Below are 21,614 nucleotides of genomic sequence, written 5' to 3' on the forward strand. Positions count from 1 at the left end.
AAATGATTCTTGATTTAAGAATTTTTAGATTTTTTGGACTGGAAACAAGACAAAAATACTAAGTAAGAAGTTTTTTCGCAGTGTATTGAAGGAGGGATTTTGGACCAATGATATTTCAGTGTGGGTTATTATCCAGCGGGATAGATACCAGGAGTCCAACAAAATGCCTATATTTTTTCTGTCATTTATGACCAAATGTCCCATGTCTTTGCAGCGTGGTTGAGTTGGAGACACTGGGTGGTTTTGCGAAGGCCCGTGACTTTAGCAGCACGACTCTGTCTTCTGAACTCACGCTTGATCTCGATACAGAACCGTTTTACAGCCAACACCCTCGACGCTCCAGAACCGCCAGCGAACTGCTCTCCGACAGGTGATATATGACATTACTGTACGATCCTCTGCGCTTATTAAAGGGTTAATCTCATGAAAACATGTCTGGATCAGTTAGAAATTATATTTTGAAGAAAGTCTGTTTTATGTCTATGTCTTCTTAATTAGCTTCTTTTCATTGTATAGCAGTTTGAGCTAACACTTTATTTTGATGATCCACTTTAGACATCCTATTAACTACAAGTAACTTCGCAACTACATGTCAACTAGCAGTCATTATAGTATTAGTAGTTTGTCTGCTTAATATCTGACACTATTTTGATGATTCACTTTAGACATTGTACTTACTACAAGTAACTGCAACTACATGTCAACTTTTTCTACTAACCTGACAGTCTACTAGTACCCTAGTGAGAGTTAGTTGACATGTAGTTGCAAAGTTACTTGTAGTTAGTAAAATGTCCAAAGTGGATCACGTAAACCCAGTTTAGTATATTCTGTTGTCTTTGAATTGCTTAAATAAATGTATAAATTCAGCATTAGCAGAGCAACCGTGATGCATAAATAATTTTGTCATATTACATAAATGAGAATTTGGGAGAAAATGTGTATTAATGGTGTTAAAGGTGCATTGTGTAATATTTAGGAGGATCTGTAGACAGAAATGCAATATCATATTCATAACTGTGTTTTCAGTGGTGTATAAAGACCTTATATAATGAAGCGTTATGTTTTTATTAGCTTAGAATGAGCATTTCTCTCTACACACACCGCGGGTCCGCTTACATCCACATGTTTCTACGGTGGCCCTGAGCAGACAAACACGTTTCGTCACTATGATGTTCTTCATGATAAGAAGCGAGTTAAAGTCAGCGAATAAAACACTGACACAATGATGAACAAGTAACAATATTCACAATAACATCGTTTTACTGAATAATAAAGTAAACATCATTTCTTAATTTATCTTTGTAAAGAAACCTCATTGTTTAACTGGCTACTCTCTGCTGTCTCAGACGACGACATCACTTCCTGTCGCCACCGTAACTTCTGTTGGGTGCACTTCACAACCTCACCACTAGATGCTGCTAAACTTACACACTGCACCTTTAAAAGGTACTAAATAGGCTTAATTTCCTTCATGTAAAATGACTGATGTCTTGTCTCTGTATTCTCTGCTTCAGGCCCTTCAGTGTTGAGGAGTTGATACAGTCTCGTGAGTTTTACTCGACTCAGAACCGACTGCTGAAGCTGGTGTTCGCGCTCTATAATGTTCTGGCGGCTCACTCCGAGCTGGTGTGTTATTTCATCATCGTGCTCAATCACCTGGTGACGGCCTCGGTCGTGTCGCTGGTTCTGCCGGTTCTGGTGTTTCTGTGGGCCATGCTGTCGGTGCCACGACCTTCCAAGAGGTTCTGGATGACGGCCATCGTCTACACTGAGGTGGGAGAACACGCACCACATTTCTACATCTGGCTTGCTGATTTAATGCCAAGCCAGTATAAGTAGTATACTTATATAAAAAAAAATATATATTTTTTTTTTACTCTGATAGAGAAAAAAAAAAAACTTTTCCCCTTTTTATTTATTTTTATTTTTATTTTTTACATTTTTAGATTATTTTTGTTTTAATTAAATGTTTTGGTAACACTTCATAAAAAGGTTCATTAGTTAACATGAACTAAGAATGAACAATACTTATACAGCATTAATTAATCGCACAACATTTCCAAAACTGGCTTGTTGATTTAATGCTTCAGATAATAAAAAAATTAACTTTTTTTCCCATTTTATTATTGCGATACTCTAAGACATATGATAAAAGGTTAACAAAAAATGTACTGTTGATTTAAATGCTAAATCTAGTATTACACTGTGTGTGTAAATGAATAGTCTTGGACTTGGTGCTGAAACCCAAAGCACAGGACAATAGAGACACCAGAATAACAATATTCATGATTCTGAAGCTGAAAATACAGAATTATTGTAGATGAATATGCTTGCACTCTTTCACTGACTAGATTTATTTAATATAATGTAGGCACTTTTTACTGGTAACAAGACATTTGGCATTATCAGAACCCACAAATATTCCCTCATTGCATTATTATACATTATATTCAACATTAATATAGTAGTTTAATGTAGTACTGACACTAAAACTCAGTGTCTTCTCACACAGTAATTTTTATTTTGGGTGAACTATCCACAATACATATTGTTGCATTTTTGTATTGCGACACGATATATTATTACACCCCTAATATTTAATGCTTTTTTTACATTTTATTTTATATGGTATATGGAAAACACAATTTTAACTACTTTTTAAAAGTAAACATTTGTACAGTTCATTAAACCTTTAGACTAAATCTTTTTTTTTTTTTTTTAAATCGTACATTTTGTAAAATTGACAGATATTTAATTTGTTTTTTATTTTAGTTTATACATTTTAATATCAACTTTTTTATTTTATTTCTAAAAAAAAGTTTGCATATGTGTTTTTTGTTGTCATATTGGATGCAATTTGGTGCAGATGCTGATATTTATATGGACACAGCAAGATGAAATTGTAATGCTTGTAATGTAAACCAATAAGATTTGTATAAGAGTATAGCAGATACTGACATAAAATTCATATAAAAATCAGACATCACTCTATATCTGCCAATAATATGCCTTAGTACGATGATATTTAAATGCTTAGTTTTATGATCAAAGCATAAAATGCAGTGCAATACAATGATTGAGAGATAAATAAACCTTCCTCAAAAACCTGATGATCATATTTGAGACTCAATGAAAATAATATATAGATAATCAAGTAAACCTGAGTTGATGCTTGATCTTGAAATATTACTAACAATATAAAAGCTAAAGATTTCAAAGCTGAAAGACACGTGAAGCGCGAGCTGAAGGAGGACGTCTGTACAATCACTGTATACTAAAAGACTTTTACTGGCTAAAAATGTCTAAACTATCAATCATACGACAGAAGGCATAAAGTGTGAGATAGTTTTGATCATGTTTATCATGTAGACGCATTAGAAGTGTGCGCATTACATATGATTCAGCAGGCTTTATAGAGTCAACATGTCGTTCTAAACCAGCTACTTTTATGAAAGCTTTGAAACTTTGCATATTAAACGATTGCATTTGGACGATATTGAAGAAAAATGCGATATGCAATAACTCATTAAATAATGCGATATTCGATATGCGATACGATAATGCTTAAAGTATGTAAAATAAACTTAAACTATCTTTAAAATATATCTAAAATGATATAACCTACATGCGTGTTTCACATTCTTTCTGTGACGATAAAGCATCCCTACAGCTTCTGCCAGTGAACATCAGTGTTTTACTGTATATAAGAAGTGTTATTTTAACATCAGTGTAAACCACGGGGTTCAGGGGTTCAGGTTATCCTACATTAGGGTTATTCAACAACACAAACTGAATAATCAAATGTAGAAATAAAACACTGCTTAGTTTTCACTGTATGAATTAAATATATCCTGATTCTTATTAAAGCTACAAAAGTTATTCAGCCGAGAGCAGAGAGTGATTTTCTCTTCGTCTTTTGCTCATGACTCCAGTTATTGCAAACCGTTGATATACGCATATCACGATATATACATTTGCGATATTTGGATATATTGTGCAGCCCTGATAACTGAAGTGTGTGTGTGGCCTGGTGTGTTTCCCACAGGTCATGGTGGTGGTCAAATACCTGTTTCAGTTCGGCTTCTTCCCGTGGAATAGTGAGTATGAGCTGCAGCTGAACGAGGACAAGCCCTTCTTCCCTCCTCGGATCCTCGGCCTGGAGAAAACCGACAACTACATCCGTTACGATCTGCTTCAGCTTCTGGCGCTCTTCTTTCACCGCTCACTTCTCCAGGTATTCACACTCGCCTGCTAAACTAGCGAAACGCTCACGGCGTTTAGCTACGTTGAATAAAGTCTTTTTTTTTTTGCACACAAAAAGTATTCTCGTCGCTTGATAAACTTAAGCTTGAGCCACTGTAGTCACTCGGACTATTTTAACGATGTCTTTACTAACTTTCTGGGCCGGCAAGTTTCAATCAACAAATTAATCTCACTTATACTGTCATAAGTTACTAAAACGTCATTCGAATTTGACAAATAATACATTTTATGCAATAATGCAGGGGAAACTGTAAAATGAACTGCAGCAGTGCTAAACTCACATCATAAAACTACAACACTCGAACTATACATGTGTGAATTAAACTCACTGAGACTGTCGACAGTTTCTTTTCCATGCAACATTTTATTATATCCATGTGTGTGTTTACAGTCAAACCATGTAAAACAGTGAAATCGCCCTCGAACTCTTCTCGCCTGCACTCGAGACGGTGACGAGAGCTCCACTGAAAGTCTTCTTTCCTATTGGTTGTCGCTCGCGAAAATCGCTTCTCATTTGCATAAAGTTAAAATTAAGCCCCGTTCACACTACAAGCGACAAAGCGTCACGATACCATTCATTTCAATGGGGAGCGGGCGATTTCCGGCGACACGCGCGACTGGGACCGGATGGGGCGTGTCTGGCGACGCGACAAAGTTGAGATCCGTTCAACTTTATGCAAATGAAGAGCAACTTTCGGGAGCGACAACCAATAGGAGTGAAGTCAGTGGAGCGCACGTGATCCGTCACTCTTCAGTGCCGAGTCCGACCGAGGCAAGTTGAACGAGAGGCTCATTTTAGCAGTCAGAAACGGTCCTATAATGTATGATATGTCTCCGTGTACATACAGTGGTCCTCGTCATGCTGACTCCGAGACATTTGCCCGTTTGCTGCAGTTAAATAGCATCTTTGATGATGGCAAAGAGCACTCGCTGTTTCTCGTTCATCTTTAATATTATGCATTTTATGTACTAATTTCATTTATATTTAGACTTTTCCTTACAAAACGTTTGTTTGTAGCAGCAAAAAAACGGACCTTACCTACAACATGGAGTAACATCCGTGAATGTCACTCACAAACATTACTAGGCAACCAGTAGTGGGAACGCCCACTAGCGACCGCACCGCCAGCCACTGGCGACATGTCAAAGTCGCTTGTAGTGTGAACGCAGCTTTACGGAAATTTTGTCGCGTCTCGCGTCGTTTGACGCCCACATTCTGTCGCCAACGGTCGCCGTCGCTCGTGTCGCCGGAAGTCGCCAGCGCTCCAGTGAAATGAATGGGATCGTGTCGCTGCGTGTCTCTGGCGATGTGAACGGGGCTTTAGGTAATTAACTAATGAACCTTACTGTAAAGTTTCCCATTTTTGTCTCTGCGTCTCTCAGCGTTATGGTCTCTGGGACCAAGAGGGCCCTCTGGAAGAGAAGAGCAATCGTTCATCAGCGGAGAAGAGCAAGAATGAACGAGATGAGAAAGTCTTTCAACTCTCGGATGAAGAGGAGCCCGACACGGAGGTTATGTCAACGACACCGTCCGCAGAATCACCGACCGAAGCTGAGATACACACCGCCCCGGACCCCGACACACACACACACACCACAGAAACACTCGACCCGGACCCCGACACACACACCACAGAAACACTCGACCCGGACCCCGACACACACACAGAAACACTCGAGACCGCGAAGGAGGAGGGAAAGAAGAAGAGTCGCTTCCTTCGCTTCCGCAAGAAAAAATCCTCAGAAATAGGTGTGTTGAAGAACTGGTTTATATTTGGTGTTGGGAATCGAAAATCGATCCTTTACTCTGGAATCGGATACGGAAGCTTGTTTCCGGCACAGAATAAAACATTTTAAAAGATAATTGCGACTTTTTTTTATCTCACAATCTCAGAATTATGAGATATAAAGTCAGAATTTCTTCAGAATTGCAAGTTAATATCTCACAATTTTGACTTTATAACTCGCAATTTTGACTTTATATCGCAATTCTGAGATAAAAAGTTAAAATTGCGAGACGTAAACTCGCAGTTGTAAGAAAAAAAGTCGCAATTAGCTTTTTTATTTTTATTCTGTGGCGGAAACAAGCTTCCATTGAAATCAGACACTTATTATAAAATTAAAATCTCGATTCCGCTTATCGATTCCTGCGATTTCTGAGCAATTCAATCACATTTTTTCTCATATAGTGTGTGAATACTGAATTGAGTTCTCTTTTGAACGAACAAATACACTCAAAATTGTCAAAATATCCTCGCAAGTGAACATAAAAAGTTGGGAAACAAATCAGATGTGTGTCAGTATATTAGTGCATTCAGTCTTAAAGTGACAGCAGCCGAATAAACCTGCTAATGTTAATGTTAAACCGTTAATGTTGACGCAAAAGTTGAAGAGAAAATCACTCACTGCTCTTCACTGGATAACTTTAGTAACTTTCTTTTTTACAAAATCTGTTTTATTTATAAAAAGAATACTATGTAGTGTTATTTTACAGCCGATTTCAATGTCGGTACCTGAACTTTCTTTAGTTGTATTTATGTGCTATTGCTAATTTGTTTATTTGTTCTTATTTTATTACTGGCTGTTTACTTGTCTTTAACAGTGTTGCCAACTATTGTGAAAGTAGCTAAAGCCTGCTCAAAAACTAGCTTAATGTCACTAGATGACGTAATGCAATGTACAATATAATATATAATAGCTGAATGTCCAATAAAGCTGTTCTCATTTGCATATTTTCTGTCAGATAATGTAACGAGTGTGATATAGTGACGGACTACATGTTGACCAGCAGTCGCTAGATTAGTTGCAATCACTTTTTGAAAGATTTTTTATTTTATTTTTTCCGCTAAATGGGTCTAAAAAAGTCGTTAATATAACGACAGTCACTATTGGCAACACTGTTCTTTAATAATGTTTTACATTTGTATTAGTTAGGCTAGTATTTTTTGCTGTGGTATTTTTGTTCATTGTATGGAAGCTTGTTTCCGCCACAAAATAAAACATTTTAAAAGATAATTGCGACTTTTTATCTCACAATTGCGAGTTTACATCTCGCAATTCTGTCTTTATTTCTCAGAATTGCGAGATATAAAGTCAGAATTGCGTGAAATAAAGTCGCAATTGCGTGTTATGAAGTCAGAATTCTGACTTTTTTTCTGAATTCTGACTTTATAACACATAATTGCGAGTTTATATCTTGCAATTCTGACATCTTTTCTCAGAATTGTGAGATATAAACTCACAAATGTGAGATATAAAGTTCAATTCTAACGAAAAAAAAGACTTTTTTTTATATCTCACAATTCTGACTTTATAACACGCAATTGCAACTTTATATCATGCAATTCTGACTTTATATCTCACAACTCTGAGAAAAAAAGTCACAATTCTGACTTGATATATCGCAATTGTGAGATAAAAAGTCGCAATTATTATTATTTATTTATTATTCAGTGGCGGAAACAAGCTTCCATATCATTGTATCCAGCTACAACAAAATGTTTGCAAAAAGACAAAAATTAATATGTTTGATTCAAAAATTATTATTATTTATTTTTTACTGTAATGGAAACTGAGTATCGATAAGCAGAGTCGGAATCGCTCAAATCAACCCTATTTATGCATGATTAATACCTTAAATGATGTCTATAATATTGAGCCTGATCTGTGTGTTGTTTTGAACAATCCTGTCACAGACACTAAACAGAAAGAACCCAAGAAGAAGAAGAAGAAGAAGAAGAAGAAGACGAAGCACGGCGAGGACACCAGTAAAAAACTCCTGAATGCCGTTGAAGGAAAACTCAAAGGCCTTTTCTTATCCATGTAAGATTCCTGTTGCTTTTCTCTCAACCCGTCAGGAAAGAGCCGATCACAGTAGAGACGGCTTGTTGTTGTCCAGCTAGAGTCAGAAATTAACATTTCCATTAAGAGGCAATATTTTCCTCCTCAAATAGATTTTTTTTCTTCTTCTTTTTGGCATTGAATTGGCAAAAAAATTGATTTTTTTTCTTTTCTAAAGGCAATTACTAGTGATGGGAGATTTTGAAACTCTTCGTGAAGCTTCGAAACCTTTGCAACTCATGTTTCGAACCTGTGATTCGGGACGCGTATCATGTCATGTGATTTCAGTGAAACGAGGCTTCGTTACGTCATCACTGCTTAGAAACGTTAGAAATGTCAATGTTTCGCCACTAGAGGGCGATGATCTCCGTGAACACATGAACCGGTGTCCAGTTATGATATTTACCTGATCTTGGATACAATCTTTTTATACATTTGTGAACATTTAATGACACATTTGTATGATAAGGCAAAGCAAGGCAAGTTTATTTATATTGCACATTTCATGCACTTTGACAATTCAGAATGCTTTACATAGTAAGGAATAAAAAGAGTTGTATTAAGTCTCTTACTGGTCTGATTTACCAAACTCTCCATAAAACTAAACAAAACAAGCTCTACAATATAATAAAATAACATGCATTATAGAGACACTTATATTTAGCACTATTATAATTTGTATGATTTAATTGCATTTAAAAGATTAAACCCTTAATGAAATATTTGCAATTGTTTTTTTTTTTCACTGTTTAAAAACAATATATATTCTGAATACTGATAAACTGATGATCATAGTTGATATATAACATGCAGAGTCGTGATCCAGTTGAATATAATGTCTGAAATGTCATATTTACGTTGTGACCGTCATTCATGTGTCACGCAGAGTGAAGAACGTGTACAAGCCGAGCTGTAGATTCTTCCAGAACATCTTACACGCGGAGTATCAGACGGCCACCGACGTGTACGCGCTCATGTTCCTCACGGATGTGGTGGACTTCATCATCGTCATCTTCGGTTTCTGGGCTTTCGGAGTGAGTACGAAATCCCTAGTCAAAGAATCCTAAAGGAATGCCTACAGGATTTGCATTTTGGAATGGCATCATTTAGTATTCTCAATATGTGACCCTGGACCGCAAAACCATTTAAAAGGGTAATTTTTTTTAAATTGAGATTAATGCATCATATGAAAGCTGAATAAATAAGCTTTCCACTGATGTGTGGTTTGTCAGGATAGGACAATATTTGGCGAGATATGACTATTTGAAAATCTGGAATCTGAGGGTGCAAAAAAATCGAAACATTGAGAAAATCTCCTTTAAAGTTGTTCATTTATGTTGGCGATTGTGCTGCATTCACTCACAAAAATACATGTTTTATATATTTACGGTAGGAAATTGACAAAATATCTTCGTGGAACATGATCTTTACTTAATATCCTAATGATTTTTGGCATAAAAGAAAAATAAATAAGTTATAAAAATAAGTTTGACCCATGTAATGTATAGTTGGCTGTTGCCACAAATAAACCCGTGCGACTCGAGACTGGTTCTGTGGTCCAGGGTCACATATGAGTTAAGACAACACAAATGCTAAATGCAAATACTATAATCAAGGGTGCACATCTGGATCTCATGAGAGCACGTGTAGTGACAGACTAGTGATGATTTGACAAGTGCAAATACTGTATGACATCGACTGTGTAAAGTGTGCACTGCAAAAAATGCTTTTCCTACTATAGTATTTTTGTCTTGTTTCCAGTCCAAATAGCAAAAAATTCTTAAATCAAGATGCACTAGATGAGTAAAATGGCATAAGATATTATGTCCTGTTTTCCGGGGGAATTAATCAAAATGTGAAAAAAAAGTGAGTTGATGCTTAAAACAAGCAAAATTATCTGCTAATGGGGTCAGAAAAATAATCTTAATTCAAATACAAGGTTATTTTTCTGACCCCATTGGCAGATAATTTTGCTTGTTTTAAGCAAAAATTACTTAAATTACTTTCTTTTTATCTTAAAACAAAATAGAATTTCTTATGTCATTTTACTCATCTAGTAAATGCATCTTGATTTAAGAAATGTTTGATATTTGGACTGGAAACGAGACGGAATAGGAGTAGGAAAGCAGTTTTCTGCAGTGTGATGTGAATGTTTGCTCTGCCGCAGAAACACTCGGCGGCCGCAGACATCGCCTCGTCTCTGTCCGAGGATCAGGTGCCCGAGGCGTTCCTCGTCATGCTCCTCATCCAGTTCAGCACCATGATCATCGATCGGGCCATTTACCTGCGGAAGAGCATCCTGGGAAAGCTCATCTTCCAGGTGATCCTGGTTATCGGGATCCACCTGTGGATGTTCTTCATCCTCCCCGCTGTCACCGAGAGGTAAGCCAGGCTTGTGTTCGAGTATCATCCCACAGACAGCACGAGGACTGCATAATATAATTATCGAAATATCGCAAATGTATATATCGTGATATGCGTATCGCAGCGGCTTGCAATAACTGGAGTCATGAGCAAAAGACGAAGAGAAAATCACTCGCTGCTCTCGGCTGAATAACTTTTGTAGCTTTAATAAGAATCAGGATATATTTAATTCATACAGTGAAAACTAAGCAGTGTTTTATTTCTACATTTGATTATTCAGTTTGTGTTGTTGAATAACCCTAATGTAGGATAACCTGAACCCCTGAACCCCGAGGTTTACTCTGATGTTAAAATAACACTTCTTACACTACAGTAAAACACTGATGTTCACTGGCAGAAGCTGTAGGGATGCTTTCTCGTCACAGAAAGAATGTGAAACACGCATGTAGGTTATATCATTTTAAATATATTTTAAAGATAAATTAAGTTTATTTTACACACTTTAAGCATTATCGTATCGCATATTGAATATCGCATTATTTAATGAGTTATCGCATTTTTCTTCAATATCGTGCAGCCCTAGACAGCATCACAGTGTCGGCTCAGGTCCGGCTCAGATCTGGGCCGTGTGGAATCCGGATCTGGACCGACACTGTGATGCTCTCTGGGATAAAAGGTGAAACTGAGATCAAAGACTTCAGACAGATGAGAGGATATTCACAGTCAAACCAACATTTACTCAGACACCTTCAACATTCTCACATTATCACAGTTTATTCGCTCTAGTTTAGAAAATATATGACAAGAATCAGCTGATATTTCACTGGTTTTGTCCGTCCTTCTGTTAGACTGTCTCACACATGAATTATGTTGAATATCTGTCAGCTGTTAAATTTAACTACACAATTAGATGATACCAGTTTAGCTCAACCAATCACCAAGCAATGCTTCATTTTGTTCAGTCTGTGTGTAAAAAGAGCATTAGCAATTAAAGAAAACACACTTCAGCAAAACATGGTCAGCTCAAAGTGTGTATAAATGTCACTGGTAGTCTCTGTATGAAGAGTTTTTGGGTATAATATGTCACAGTTTACTTTATTTTGCTCTCCTCACTTACATTAATGAACTACAGTGTCCTGAACACACTAGTTAAATAAATTTAAAAAATGACATCTGGTGTCTGAATAATTATTGGTTTGACTGTACGGCTTCCTGTATCTTCACAGGATGTTCAATCATAACTCAGTGGCCCAGCTCTGGTATTTCTTCAAGTGCATCTACTTCACGCTGTCGGCGTATCAGATCCGGTGTGGATATCCGTCACGAATCCTTGGAAACTTCCTCACCAAGAAGTTCAATCATCTCAACCTCTTCCTCTTCCAAGGGTAGGCATTTATTAATCTTCATTTTTCCAGTGTCCTCATTTCTTAACCCTCTGGTGCTCTTCGGTCATTTTTGACCAAAAAAGTTTAAATTTGTTTTTGTTTTTTTCCTTCATTGGAATGGTACGAAACTTGGTAAAGGTTTTGGCACTTGCAGTGTGAACACACACACAAAAAAAAAAATCATGTACATGATACAAATAGGTACCATTAAATAGTCACTTGAGCTCCTCTCGGTCAAACATGAGCGCATTGGAAATGAATGGGAGACGAGTTTCCTCTAGTGGAAGCGTTTGGTACTGCAGCCGAACAACATCTCACTGAAAGATCATTTACTGAGATATCAACCTCAAATGTGGAACACAACTTGTTTAGATTTATGGCTTTGATTTTCTTGCAGTTTTAGAGTAAAACATGTTTTTGAAAATATATATTTCATATAAAAATTGAAAATGGTCTTTTTGCACATTTTTCATAACAATACACGTACAGTTCTGTAACTTTTTTTAAAGTTCACTTTTTTAAACTTTTCAGCAATAATCTGCCAAGTGTCGTCTTTAAAAAGAGATCAAACTTCAGTCTGTCGCTCTAAAGCATTCAAGATTTACAACAGTTTAAGTTGGAAATTTGATTTTCAGGTCTATGCTCAAAAAGTGAATAAATGGATTATAAATACAGCGTAAATATAATTTAGTACCATAAAATCCCCTAAAAATACAAAATATTAAATAAAAACATTATAGAACTAAAATATAGTACATTAATTTCATTGACCGATACACGAAGAGCACCATTAAAAGGACACCCAGACAGAAACACAGTGTCGGCCCAAATCCGGCTCACATCCGGGCCGTGTGGAATCATGTGTACTGGATGTGGGCCGGATCTGGGCCGACACTGTGTTTCTGTCTGTGTAAGATGAGAGTGAAATGAATTTCCCATGTTTCCTCAGGTTCCGGCTGGTGCCGTTTTTAGTCGAGCTTCGGGCCGTGATGGACTGGGTTTGGACCGACACGACACTGTCTCTCTCCAACTGGATGTGTGTCGAGGACATCTACGCTAACATCTTCATCATCAAGTGCAGCCGTGAAACCGAAAAGGTAGCAGGTCCTGTTTAGCATGCGCAAAAATAATCTTTTATTATACCTCAAATATTGGATCAGTCAGTCAGATAAACTTTCCATATATAAGAGACACTTCATGTCCCATAACTACTGACTATATATGTTTGATAAACTATTATATAACATACAATTAACCTAGCATCAGATATCAGTATTTTGTATTATATTTGTAATTTTTAATTACCATGAATGTAAAAGCCCTGTTACTACTATATATATCAGTTTTAGATTGGTAAGATTATTATTATTTTTTTTATTTTTTATTTTTTGTGGAAAAAAATTAAAGAAATTAATACTTTTATTAAGCAAGGATGCATTAAATGGATTGAAAAAGAATCAATAATTAATAATAATCATAAATGTTTCTTGATCATCAAATCATCATATTAGAATGATTTCTGACACTGAAGACTGAAGTAATGATGCTGAACAGCTTTAATCACAGGAATAAATTACATTTTACTGTATATTCACATAGAAAACAGTTATTTAAAATATTTCATAATATTACAGTTTTTGCTGTACATTCAAATAAATGCAGCCTTGGTGAGCAGAAGAGACTCCGATCTAAAACATAAAAAAATCTTACCGATCTAAAACAAAATTGCCCAAATAAAGCTTTTAAACTGTATTCACATTTTGGAAGCAATGGCAAATCTCAGTTTATATAACATTTTATTTTTGAGTACCCAAGCCCTCTTTTGTACCTTATTCATCTAAAGAGTTGAATCTTCATCATTTGATTCTAATGTGTAAAAATAATAATGTATAATATGTATAATAATCTCATTTGTTCATGATTTCTGGGCTTCTCTCTGCAGAAATATCCCCAGCCCAAAGGACAAAAGAAGAAGAAGATTGTGAAGTACGGGATGGGCGGCATCATCATCCTCTTCCTCATCTGCATCATCTGGTTCCCGCTACTCTTCATCTCATTGGTTAAATCTGTAGTGGGCGTGGTCAACCATCCCGTTGATGTCACCGTCACAGTCAAGCTCGGAGGTTATGAGGTAAAACTCTACTGGAATATTTCTGTAATGGTTTAGTACTTTGAGATCTGAGGTCTGAGATCTGATTGTTTCTCCCGCAGCCTTTATTCACGATGAGTGTCCAGCAACAGTCCATCCAGCCGTTCACCGAGCCCGAATTCAAACGCCTCAGCAATCAGTTCGGGAAAAATGCTGTAAGTGCTCATCAATATCTCCCATTCACACTGTAACCGTGGCATATTAGATTATAGCAGAGAATGTCTAATAAGGGGAGAACTCAGTAAACTTCCGGCTTCTGAACTGGTTGCAGTTCCACTCTGGCTCCACATGAGGGCGCTCACAGGACGAGTGCAGAATGAATGAAGGTCTATGGCGCTATACCCCTCAAAATCCACTTTTCTCAGGATATCATTTTTTGTCTAGTAATTTGAATGTTGTATTTGAAAGGAGATGCAAAGAAATTACACACTGCTGGGTGTTAGATTTTTTAGAGTCACTTATTTGCTTTAAGAAGTCTTTTAACATGTCAATGACGTCATACACATCGTACGACCAGAGATACTGCTTTATAGCAATCCTTCAGTCACTCTGGTGCTTTCACGCTCTGCACTTTCTTTTCTCTCGAGGCATCGACAACACAGCTGACACAGGTAAACACACGACACAGCTGACACAGGCAAACACACGACACAGCGGACACAGGCAAACACACGACACAGCGGACACAGGCAAACACACAACACAGCCGACGCAGGCAAACACACAACACAGCCGACGCAGGCAAACACACAACACAGCGGACACAGGTAAACACACAACACAGCCGACACAGGCAAACACACGACACAGCCGACACAGGCAAACACACGACACAGCGGACACAGGCAAACACACAACACAGCGGACACAGGCAAACACACAACACAGCGGACACAGGCAAACACACAACACAGCTGACACAGGCAAACACACGACACAGCGGACACAGGCAAACACACGACACAGCGGACACAGGCAAACACACAACACAGCGGACACAGGCAAACACACAACACAGCCGACGCAGGCAAACACACAACACAGCGGACACAGGTAAACACACAACACAGCCGACACAGGCAAACACACGACACAGCCGACACAGGCAAACACACGACACAGCGGACACAGGCAAACACACGACACAGCCGACACAGGCAAACACACGACACAGCCGACACAGGCAAACACACAACACAGGCAAACACACAACACAGCCGACGCAGGCAAACACACAACACAGCCGACACAGGCAAACACACAACACAGCTGAAACACACAACACAGCCGACACAGGCAAACACACGACACAGCGGACACAGGTAAACACACAACACAGCCGACACAGGCAAACACACGACACAGCCGACACAGGCAAACACACGACACAGCGGACACAGGCAAACACACAACACAGCCGACGCAGGCAAACACACAACACAGCCGACACAGGCAAACACACAACACAGCTGAAACACACAACACAGCCGACACAGGCAAACACACGACACAGCCGACACAGGCAAACACACGACACAGCCGACACAGGCAAACACACGACACAGCCGACACAGGCAAACACACGACACAGCCGACACAGGCAAACACACGACACAGCCGACACAGGCAAACACACAACACAGGCAAACACACAACACAGCCGACACAGGCAAACACACAACACAGCTGACACAGGCAAACACACAACACAGCTGACACAGGCAAACACACAACACAGCTGACATAGGCAAACACACAACACAGCTGACACAGGCAAACACACAACACAGCCGACACAGGCAAACACACAACACAGCCGACACAGGCAAACACACAACACAGCCGACAAGGCAAACACACAACACAGCCGACACAGGAAAACACACAACACAGCCGACACAGGCAAACACACAACACAGCCGACACAGGCAAACACACAACACAGCCGACACAGGCAAACACACAACACAGCTGACACAGGCAAACACACAACACAGCCGACACAGGCAAACACACAACACAGCTGACACAGGCAAACACACAACACAGCCGACAAGGTAAACACACAACACAGCTGACACAGGCAAACACACAACACAGCCGACAAGGTAAACACACAACACAGCCGACACAGGCAAACACACAACACAGCTGACACAGGCAAACACACAACACAGCCGACACAGGCAAACACACAACACAGCTGACACAGGCAAACACACAACACAGCCGACAAGGTAAACACACAACACAGCTGACACAGGCAAACACACAACACAGCCGACAAGGCAAACACACAACACAGCCGACACAGGCAAACACACAACACAGCTGACACAGGCAAACACACAACACAGCTGACACAGGCAAACACACAACACAGCTGACACAGGCAAACACACAACACAGCCGACACAGGCAAACACACAACACAGCCGACACAGGCAAACACACAACACAGCCGACACAGGCAAACACACAACACAGCCGACACAGGAAAACACACAACACAGCCGACACAGGCAAACACACAACACAGCCGACACAGGCAAACACACAACACAGCCGACACAGGCAAACACACAACACAGCCGACACAGGCAAACACACAACACAGCCGACACAGGCAAACACACAACACAGCCGACAAGGTAAACACACAACACAGCTGACACAGGCAAACACACAACACAGCCGACAAGGTAAACACACGACACAGCCGACACAGGCAAACACACGACACAGCCGACAAGGTAAACACACGACACAGCCGACACAGGCAAACACACAACACAGCTGACACAGGCAAACACACAACACAGCTGACACAGGTAAACACACGTGCTAGAAGAGTTTTTGTTTTGTTGTTTTAAAAGACCACGCGGAAAATACACACACACACACAATGCCATCAAGCGGTATCTGTGGTCATAATCAGTCCTTCACTGACCAATCAGTGTTCATTAGCAGAATGCTAGCGTGTTAAGGGCAACAACAACTCAACCTGTAAGAAATCGAAAGGACATAAGTACTCGTTCATTCAACTTTCGACCTATAACCCATGTTGAACTTGCAAAACCTACAATCAAATCTGAGATTTCTCAACGGCAATCGGGTGAAAGAGACAAATTTAGCCGTCTAGCCCCATAGACTCCCATTCATTCTGCACTCATGGGCGATCGCCCCCAGTGGATCTCTGGTGGAACTACAACCAAAATTCGGTACAATAGGACTTAATAGGGAGTGGCCAGGCTCTCCGTAGACGGGCTCTGATTATAGTCAGAAAAAATCTTTCTTTTTTTTCCTTTTTTTTAATCGAACAGTTTGTTGAACAATCAGTTCGGGAAAAAATCTGTAAGTGCACGTCAATATCTATTAGATAATAGTCAGGAGAAAACTTTTTTATATATATATTTTTATAAGTCAAACATTTAGACAAAAAAAGTTTGCTTATGGATTTCTGTTGAGTATTATATTTGATACATCAGGCTTTTATGGCTCATATAGTCTCATATGGAAGGGAAAAAACAGCTAAACTTTATTCAAACTGAGCAAAAATATGCAATTTGCTGCAGATGCTGATATTTATATGGACAAAAGATGAAATTCTGATGTCTATTGTATAACAGTATAGCAGATACTTACATAAGATCATATAAATATATGATCACCGTCACTCTATATCTGCTAATAATGTCTTAGTAAGATGATATTTGAATGGTTAATTATGTGATAGTATAGAATAGAAAAGGTAAGTGCTAGTATTAATTGGTCAGGTGCTGACGAAAGAGTTTAATACAAAGAGCTGAAGCACCGATCACAAAAACCTATGAAGTGGATGTTAAAAAATAAAATAAAAACATAAAGTCTCATGACGTGTTTTTTAAAAGTTGAACTTCTTTTACCTTTTCATGGCTCTCTAAACATGCGGCTCTCTGTTTCACTGGTCAAACGCGTCCGTCTAGCGCATGTTTGCTTAGATAACACTGGAAAATCTGTGAGAACAGCTGTTGCTTTTGACGTAACCTAAAACTGGATAGGCTAACAAAAACAATACAACAACGACTCTTTTATCATCATCATCTCGTGTGCCACTGATAAGGTTGCTTGACGCTCACCTAAATTTAAATTGTATTCGAATATGGATTTTTATTTATAATTCGACAAATAATCTAAATTAAAATTTTATTTTAGCAGCCCAATCATCCACAACCTCAAATTAGAGGATTCTATGTAAAGTGATTTAGAGAGCATGGAAGTTGAAAGAGAAAATTCAATGGTTGAAAATTGCTTAAACAACTTTTACTAAATGCAAATCTGAACAAATGATAAATAAATTCTGTGACCAGAGACACATAGGCTATCGTATAGGTTTAAAACATTTAAAGTCCTCCTGTAGTCAATCATTTTATCCCTTAAAGTTCATCTTTGATCACCAAAATTACATATTTAAGTGTTTTTTCCTTGGAAAAAAAATTCTTCATGCCTTAAAATGTCTTGAATGTAACTCGACACCCTTGCCTCATTTAGTATTCGTGGTTCTATGAATATGCAAATGAGCCACGCCTCCACTCACTCACTCAGCTCAGAGATCCACTGGTTGACGATCACACGTTGATCTGATTGGTTACAAGGTAGTTTGTGACGTCAGAAACACCAGCGATTTCAAAGCGTGTTTTTGAGACTGTCTTTGGTTCACTGCAGTTTTAAGGAGAAAATACTCAGCAATGGAGTCGACTTATGAATTTACACATGCTTTGTCTTAAAGCATATTAAAAACACCACATAGACACATAAACTACATTAAAAGCTGGAGTTTCACCACAGGGGGACTTTAAATAGACATGTCAAATAGTAGAAAATGGTATGATTCAGTATTTTACTTGATAGCTGTTTGATTCTGCTGGATTTAACAGTGAAATGTGTCCACTTGATATTTCTCTCAGCAAAGCTCTGATTTCTGAGAGACGCAGCTCTTTGAGTTCTTAAGCGTGGGGTTTAATGTGTCCGTCCACAGGTGGCGATGCAGTTCATCACCCTGTACAGTTATGAGGACATCGTGACGGCCCAGATCGAGGGCAGCTCGGGGTCGGTGTGGCAGATCAGTCCTCCCAGCCGACACGAGCTCATCAAGGAGCTGCTCGACAGCACCGGGGACATGACGCTCCGGCTCGACTGGATCTTACAGCGGTCAGTGTCACGGAGAGAGAGAGCTTTAACCTCTGGTGCTCTTCGCGTCTCGGTCAAAAATTACAGAATTTTTATTTTATTTTTCAATGAAATTAATGTACTATGTTTTTGTTTGATTAATGTTTGTAATATTTTGTATTTTTAGTTTTTAAAAAAATATACTAAATTATATTTACGCTGTATTTATAATCTATTTATTCACGTTTTGAGCATAGACCTGAAAATTACATTTCCAGCTTAAACTGTGGTAAATCTTGAATGCTTTAAAGGGTAACTAAACCCCTGGTCAGAGCCTGACTCCACCCACTGTCAATATTTGAAAAATGCTAGAAAAGTGGGCAGACCCCAGCGGAGAGAGAGGGGACGAACCGTGAGCGGGGGGGCGTGCACCTGAGACCTGCTGTCACTCAGACTCTAAAATGGAGTTTGCTCACAGGGTCGCAAGACGACGTAAAGTACATGCATCTGATGAGTTTTATCAGAGCCCGTCATTCTCTGGTTTTATCGAGTTGATGTCAATAGCGCACGCTCTCTCTATAGGCATATTCATATTTTGCCGCTATGTGAAAAAATCCAGCAAAATGCGCCGACGCGTTTGTCGACCCCAGAGGAATAACTTTAGCCTAACCATAAATTGTGATTAAATATGATCACTCACATCAAGACGCCGCTGCGGTGGTCGAGTCCATGCAGGAGGAGCAGCGTTTGTCACTGCGTCGCTTTTCAGCGCGAGCTGTGTGGAGAAGCCCATTTCCACCTCGATTGCATTGGAGAAGAAATCCCGCGAAAATGCATGTTTCACACTCACGGTCTTCCAGGCCAAGTTCATGCAAACACTGGCGCCTATTTTCCAAGTCTGCTGGAAAGTTATGCAGTCCAGCAGTGCTGTTGCAACCAGCAACACTACACCTACGTACCCTCCTGCCCACTGTACAATACAGATAAATCTGCGCTAGCTCATACCAAGGGCGTGGTGAGCTCGTACCAGGGGCGTGGTAGAGCTGGAACCTGCTTACGTCACCTGCCACCTTTTACGTCACTTGCCACCGCAACATCCAATAGGAAAATTCAACTGCAGTAGCCACCGTTCAACCTTAAGAGGGCAGCACTCAGACGTTTTTACACCATATATTGTAAAATTAAAACACTTTATACCCTAATGTCAAAAAAGTTACTCGAATCAATGAACAGCACTAATAAAGCCTCATTCTTACAGATCATTAAATAAAAAAAGTTGGTTTAGGGTTTAGTTACCCTTTAAAGCAACAGACTGAAGTTTGATCTCTTTTCAAAGACGACACTTGGCAGATTATTGCTGAAGTAAAAAAGTTTTTAAAAGTGAACTTGAAAAAAGTAACAGAATTGTACGTGTATTGTTATGAAAAGTGCACAAAAATACTATTTTCAATTTTATATGAAATATATATTTTCAAAAACATTTTTTACTCTAAAACTGTGAGAAAATCAAAGCCATAAATCTAAACAAGTTGTGTTTCAAAGTTGAGGTCAATATCTCAGTAAATGATCTTTCAGTGAGATGTTGTTCGGCTGCAGTACCAAACGCTTCCACTAGAGGAAACTCGTCTCCCGTTCATTTCCAATGTGCTCATGTTTGACCGCGAGGAGCTCAAGTGACTATTTTTACAGGACCATTAAACCTGTTCGAATCATGTCTATAATTTTTTTGTGTGTTCACATATCAAGTGCCAAAACCTTTACCAAGTTTCGTACCATGAAGAAAATAATTCTAAAAAAACAAAATGTAACATTTTTCGGTCAAAAATGACCGAAGAGCACCAGCTTCTGGTGGAGCCCTGGACGTCATGCTCATTATGTGTCTTGTGTCTGAAAGGGACCTTGGGAAGGGCGGGACAGTGGAACACACGTTCGACCGGCACTCCATCAGTTTGGCGAAGGAGAACCCGGTTAGAGCCGACCTGGCCTCGCTTCTGCTAGGGAACCGGAAGGAACCGGTGTAAGTTTGATCACCCTAGAGACACTTCTCATGGCACAAATCACAATATGCTCTCCCACAATACATGACATGTAATTTACCAGAGGTTCTGACAAAATGTTAATAAATATTTAATTAATTTGACTTAAAAAAAAGTTGTGTGAATAATTCAATGACTCACTCATAAATACATCACTAGTTTCATGGTGAATGAATCAGCGTTTTTGAACGAATCTCTTGAATTAATGATTCAATGACAAATACACTTTTTTAACAGTCTCTTGTCGCCACCTACTGGTGTAACAATGTAATTAATCTTAATTTGAAGTGTCTAGTTACTTTCAAAAGTTAATTCCCTCTATTTTGATCTCTACCGTAGAAATCAGTGTTTATATCCGAACTATAAACTTTTATCCCAGTTCCTCTGTGATCATTTGAATTATTATAAGACAGAAATAATGATCCTGTG

The 21,614-nt window shown here is 38.9% G+C and overlaps 1 protein-coding gene across 1 annotated transcript in view; it reads left to right on the forward strand.

The window, feature by feature from the left end:
* The window catches only part of piezo1 (piezo type mechanosensitive ion channel component 1 (Er blood group)), a 144,568-nt gene that overhangs the window by 114,534 nt on the left and 8,420 nt on the right, over nt 1-21,614 (forward strand). The window contains exons 36-48 of the mRNA XM_084108660.1: nt 215-370; nt 1,515-1,773; nt 4,046-4,234; nt 5,647-6,013; nt 7,959-8,085; nt 8,990-9,137; nt 10,271-10,485; nt 11,694-11,852; nt 12,802-12,949; nt 13,795-13,983; nt 14,064-14,156; nt 19,019-19,191; nt 21,044-21,166. Coding sequence (XP_083964786.1) covers nt 215-370; nt 1,515-1,773; nt 4,046-4,234; nt 5,647-6,013; nt 7,959-8,085; nt 8,990-9,137; nt 10,271-10,485; nt 11,694-11,852; nt 12,802-12,949; nt 13,795-13,983; nt 14,064-14,156; nt 19,019-19,191; nt 21,044-21,166 — 2,346 coding nt within the window. The remainder of the gene's footprint in view (nt 1-214; nt 371-1,514; nt 1,774-4,045; nt 4,235-5,646; nt 6,014-7,958; nt 8,086-8,989; nt 9,138-10,270; nt 10,486-11,693; nt 11,853-12,801; nt 12,950-13,794; nt 13,984-14,063; nt 14,157-19,018; nt 19,192-21,043; nt 21,167-21,614) is intronic.

This window comes from Abramis brama (assembly GCF_963993115.1).
Source record: "Abramis brama genome assembly, chromosome: 3".
NCBI lineage: Eukaryota > Metazoa > Chordata > Actinopteri > Cypriniformes > Leuciscidae > Abramis > Abramis brama.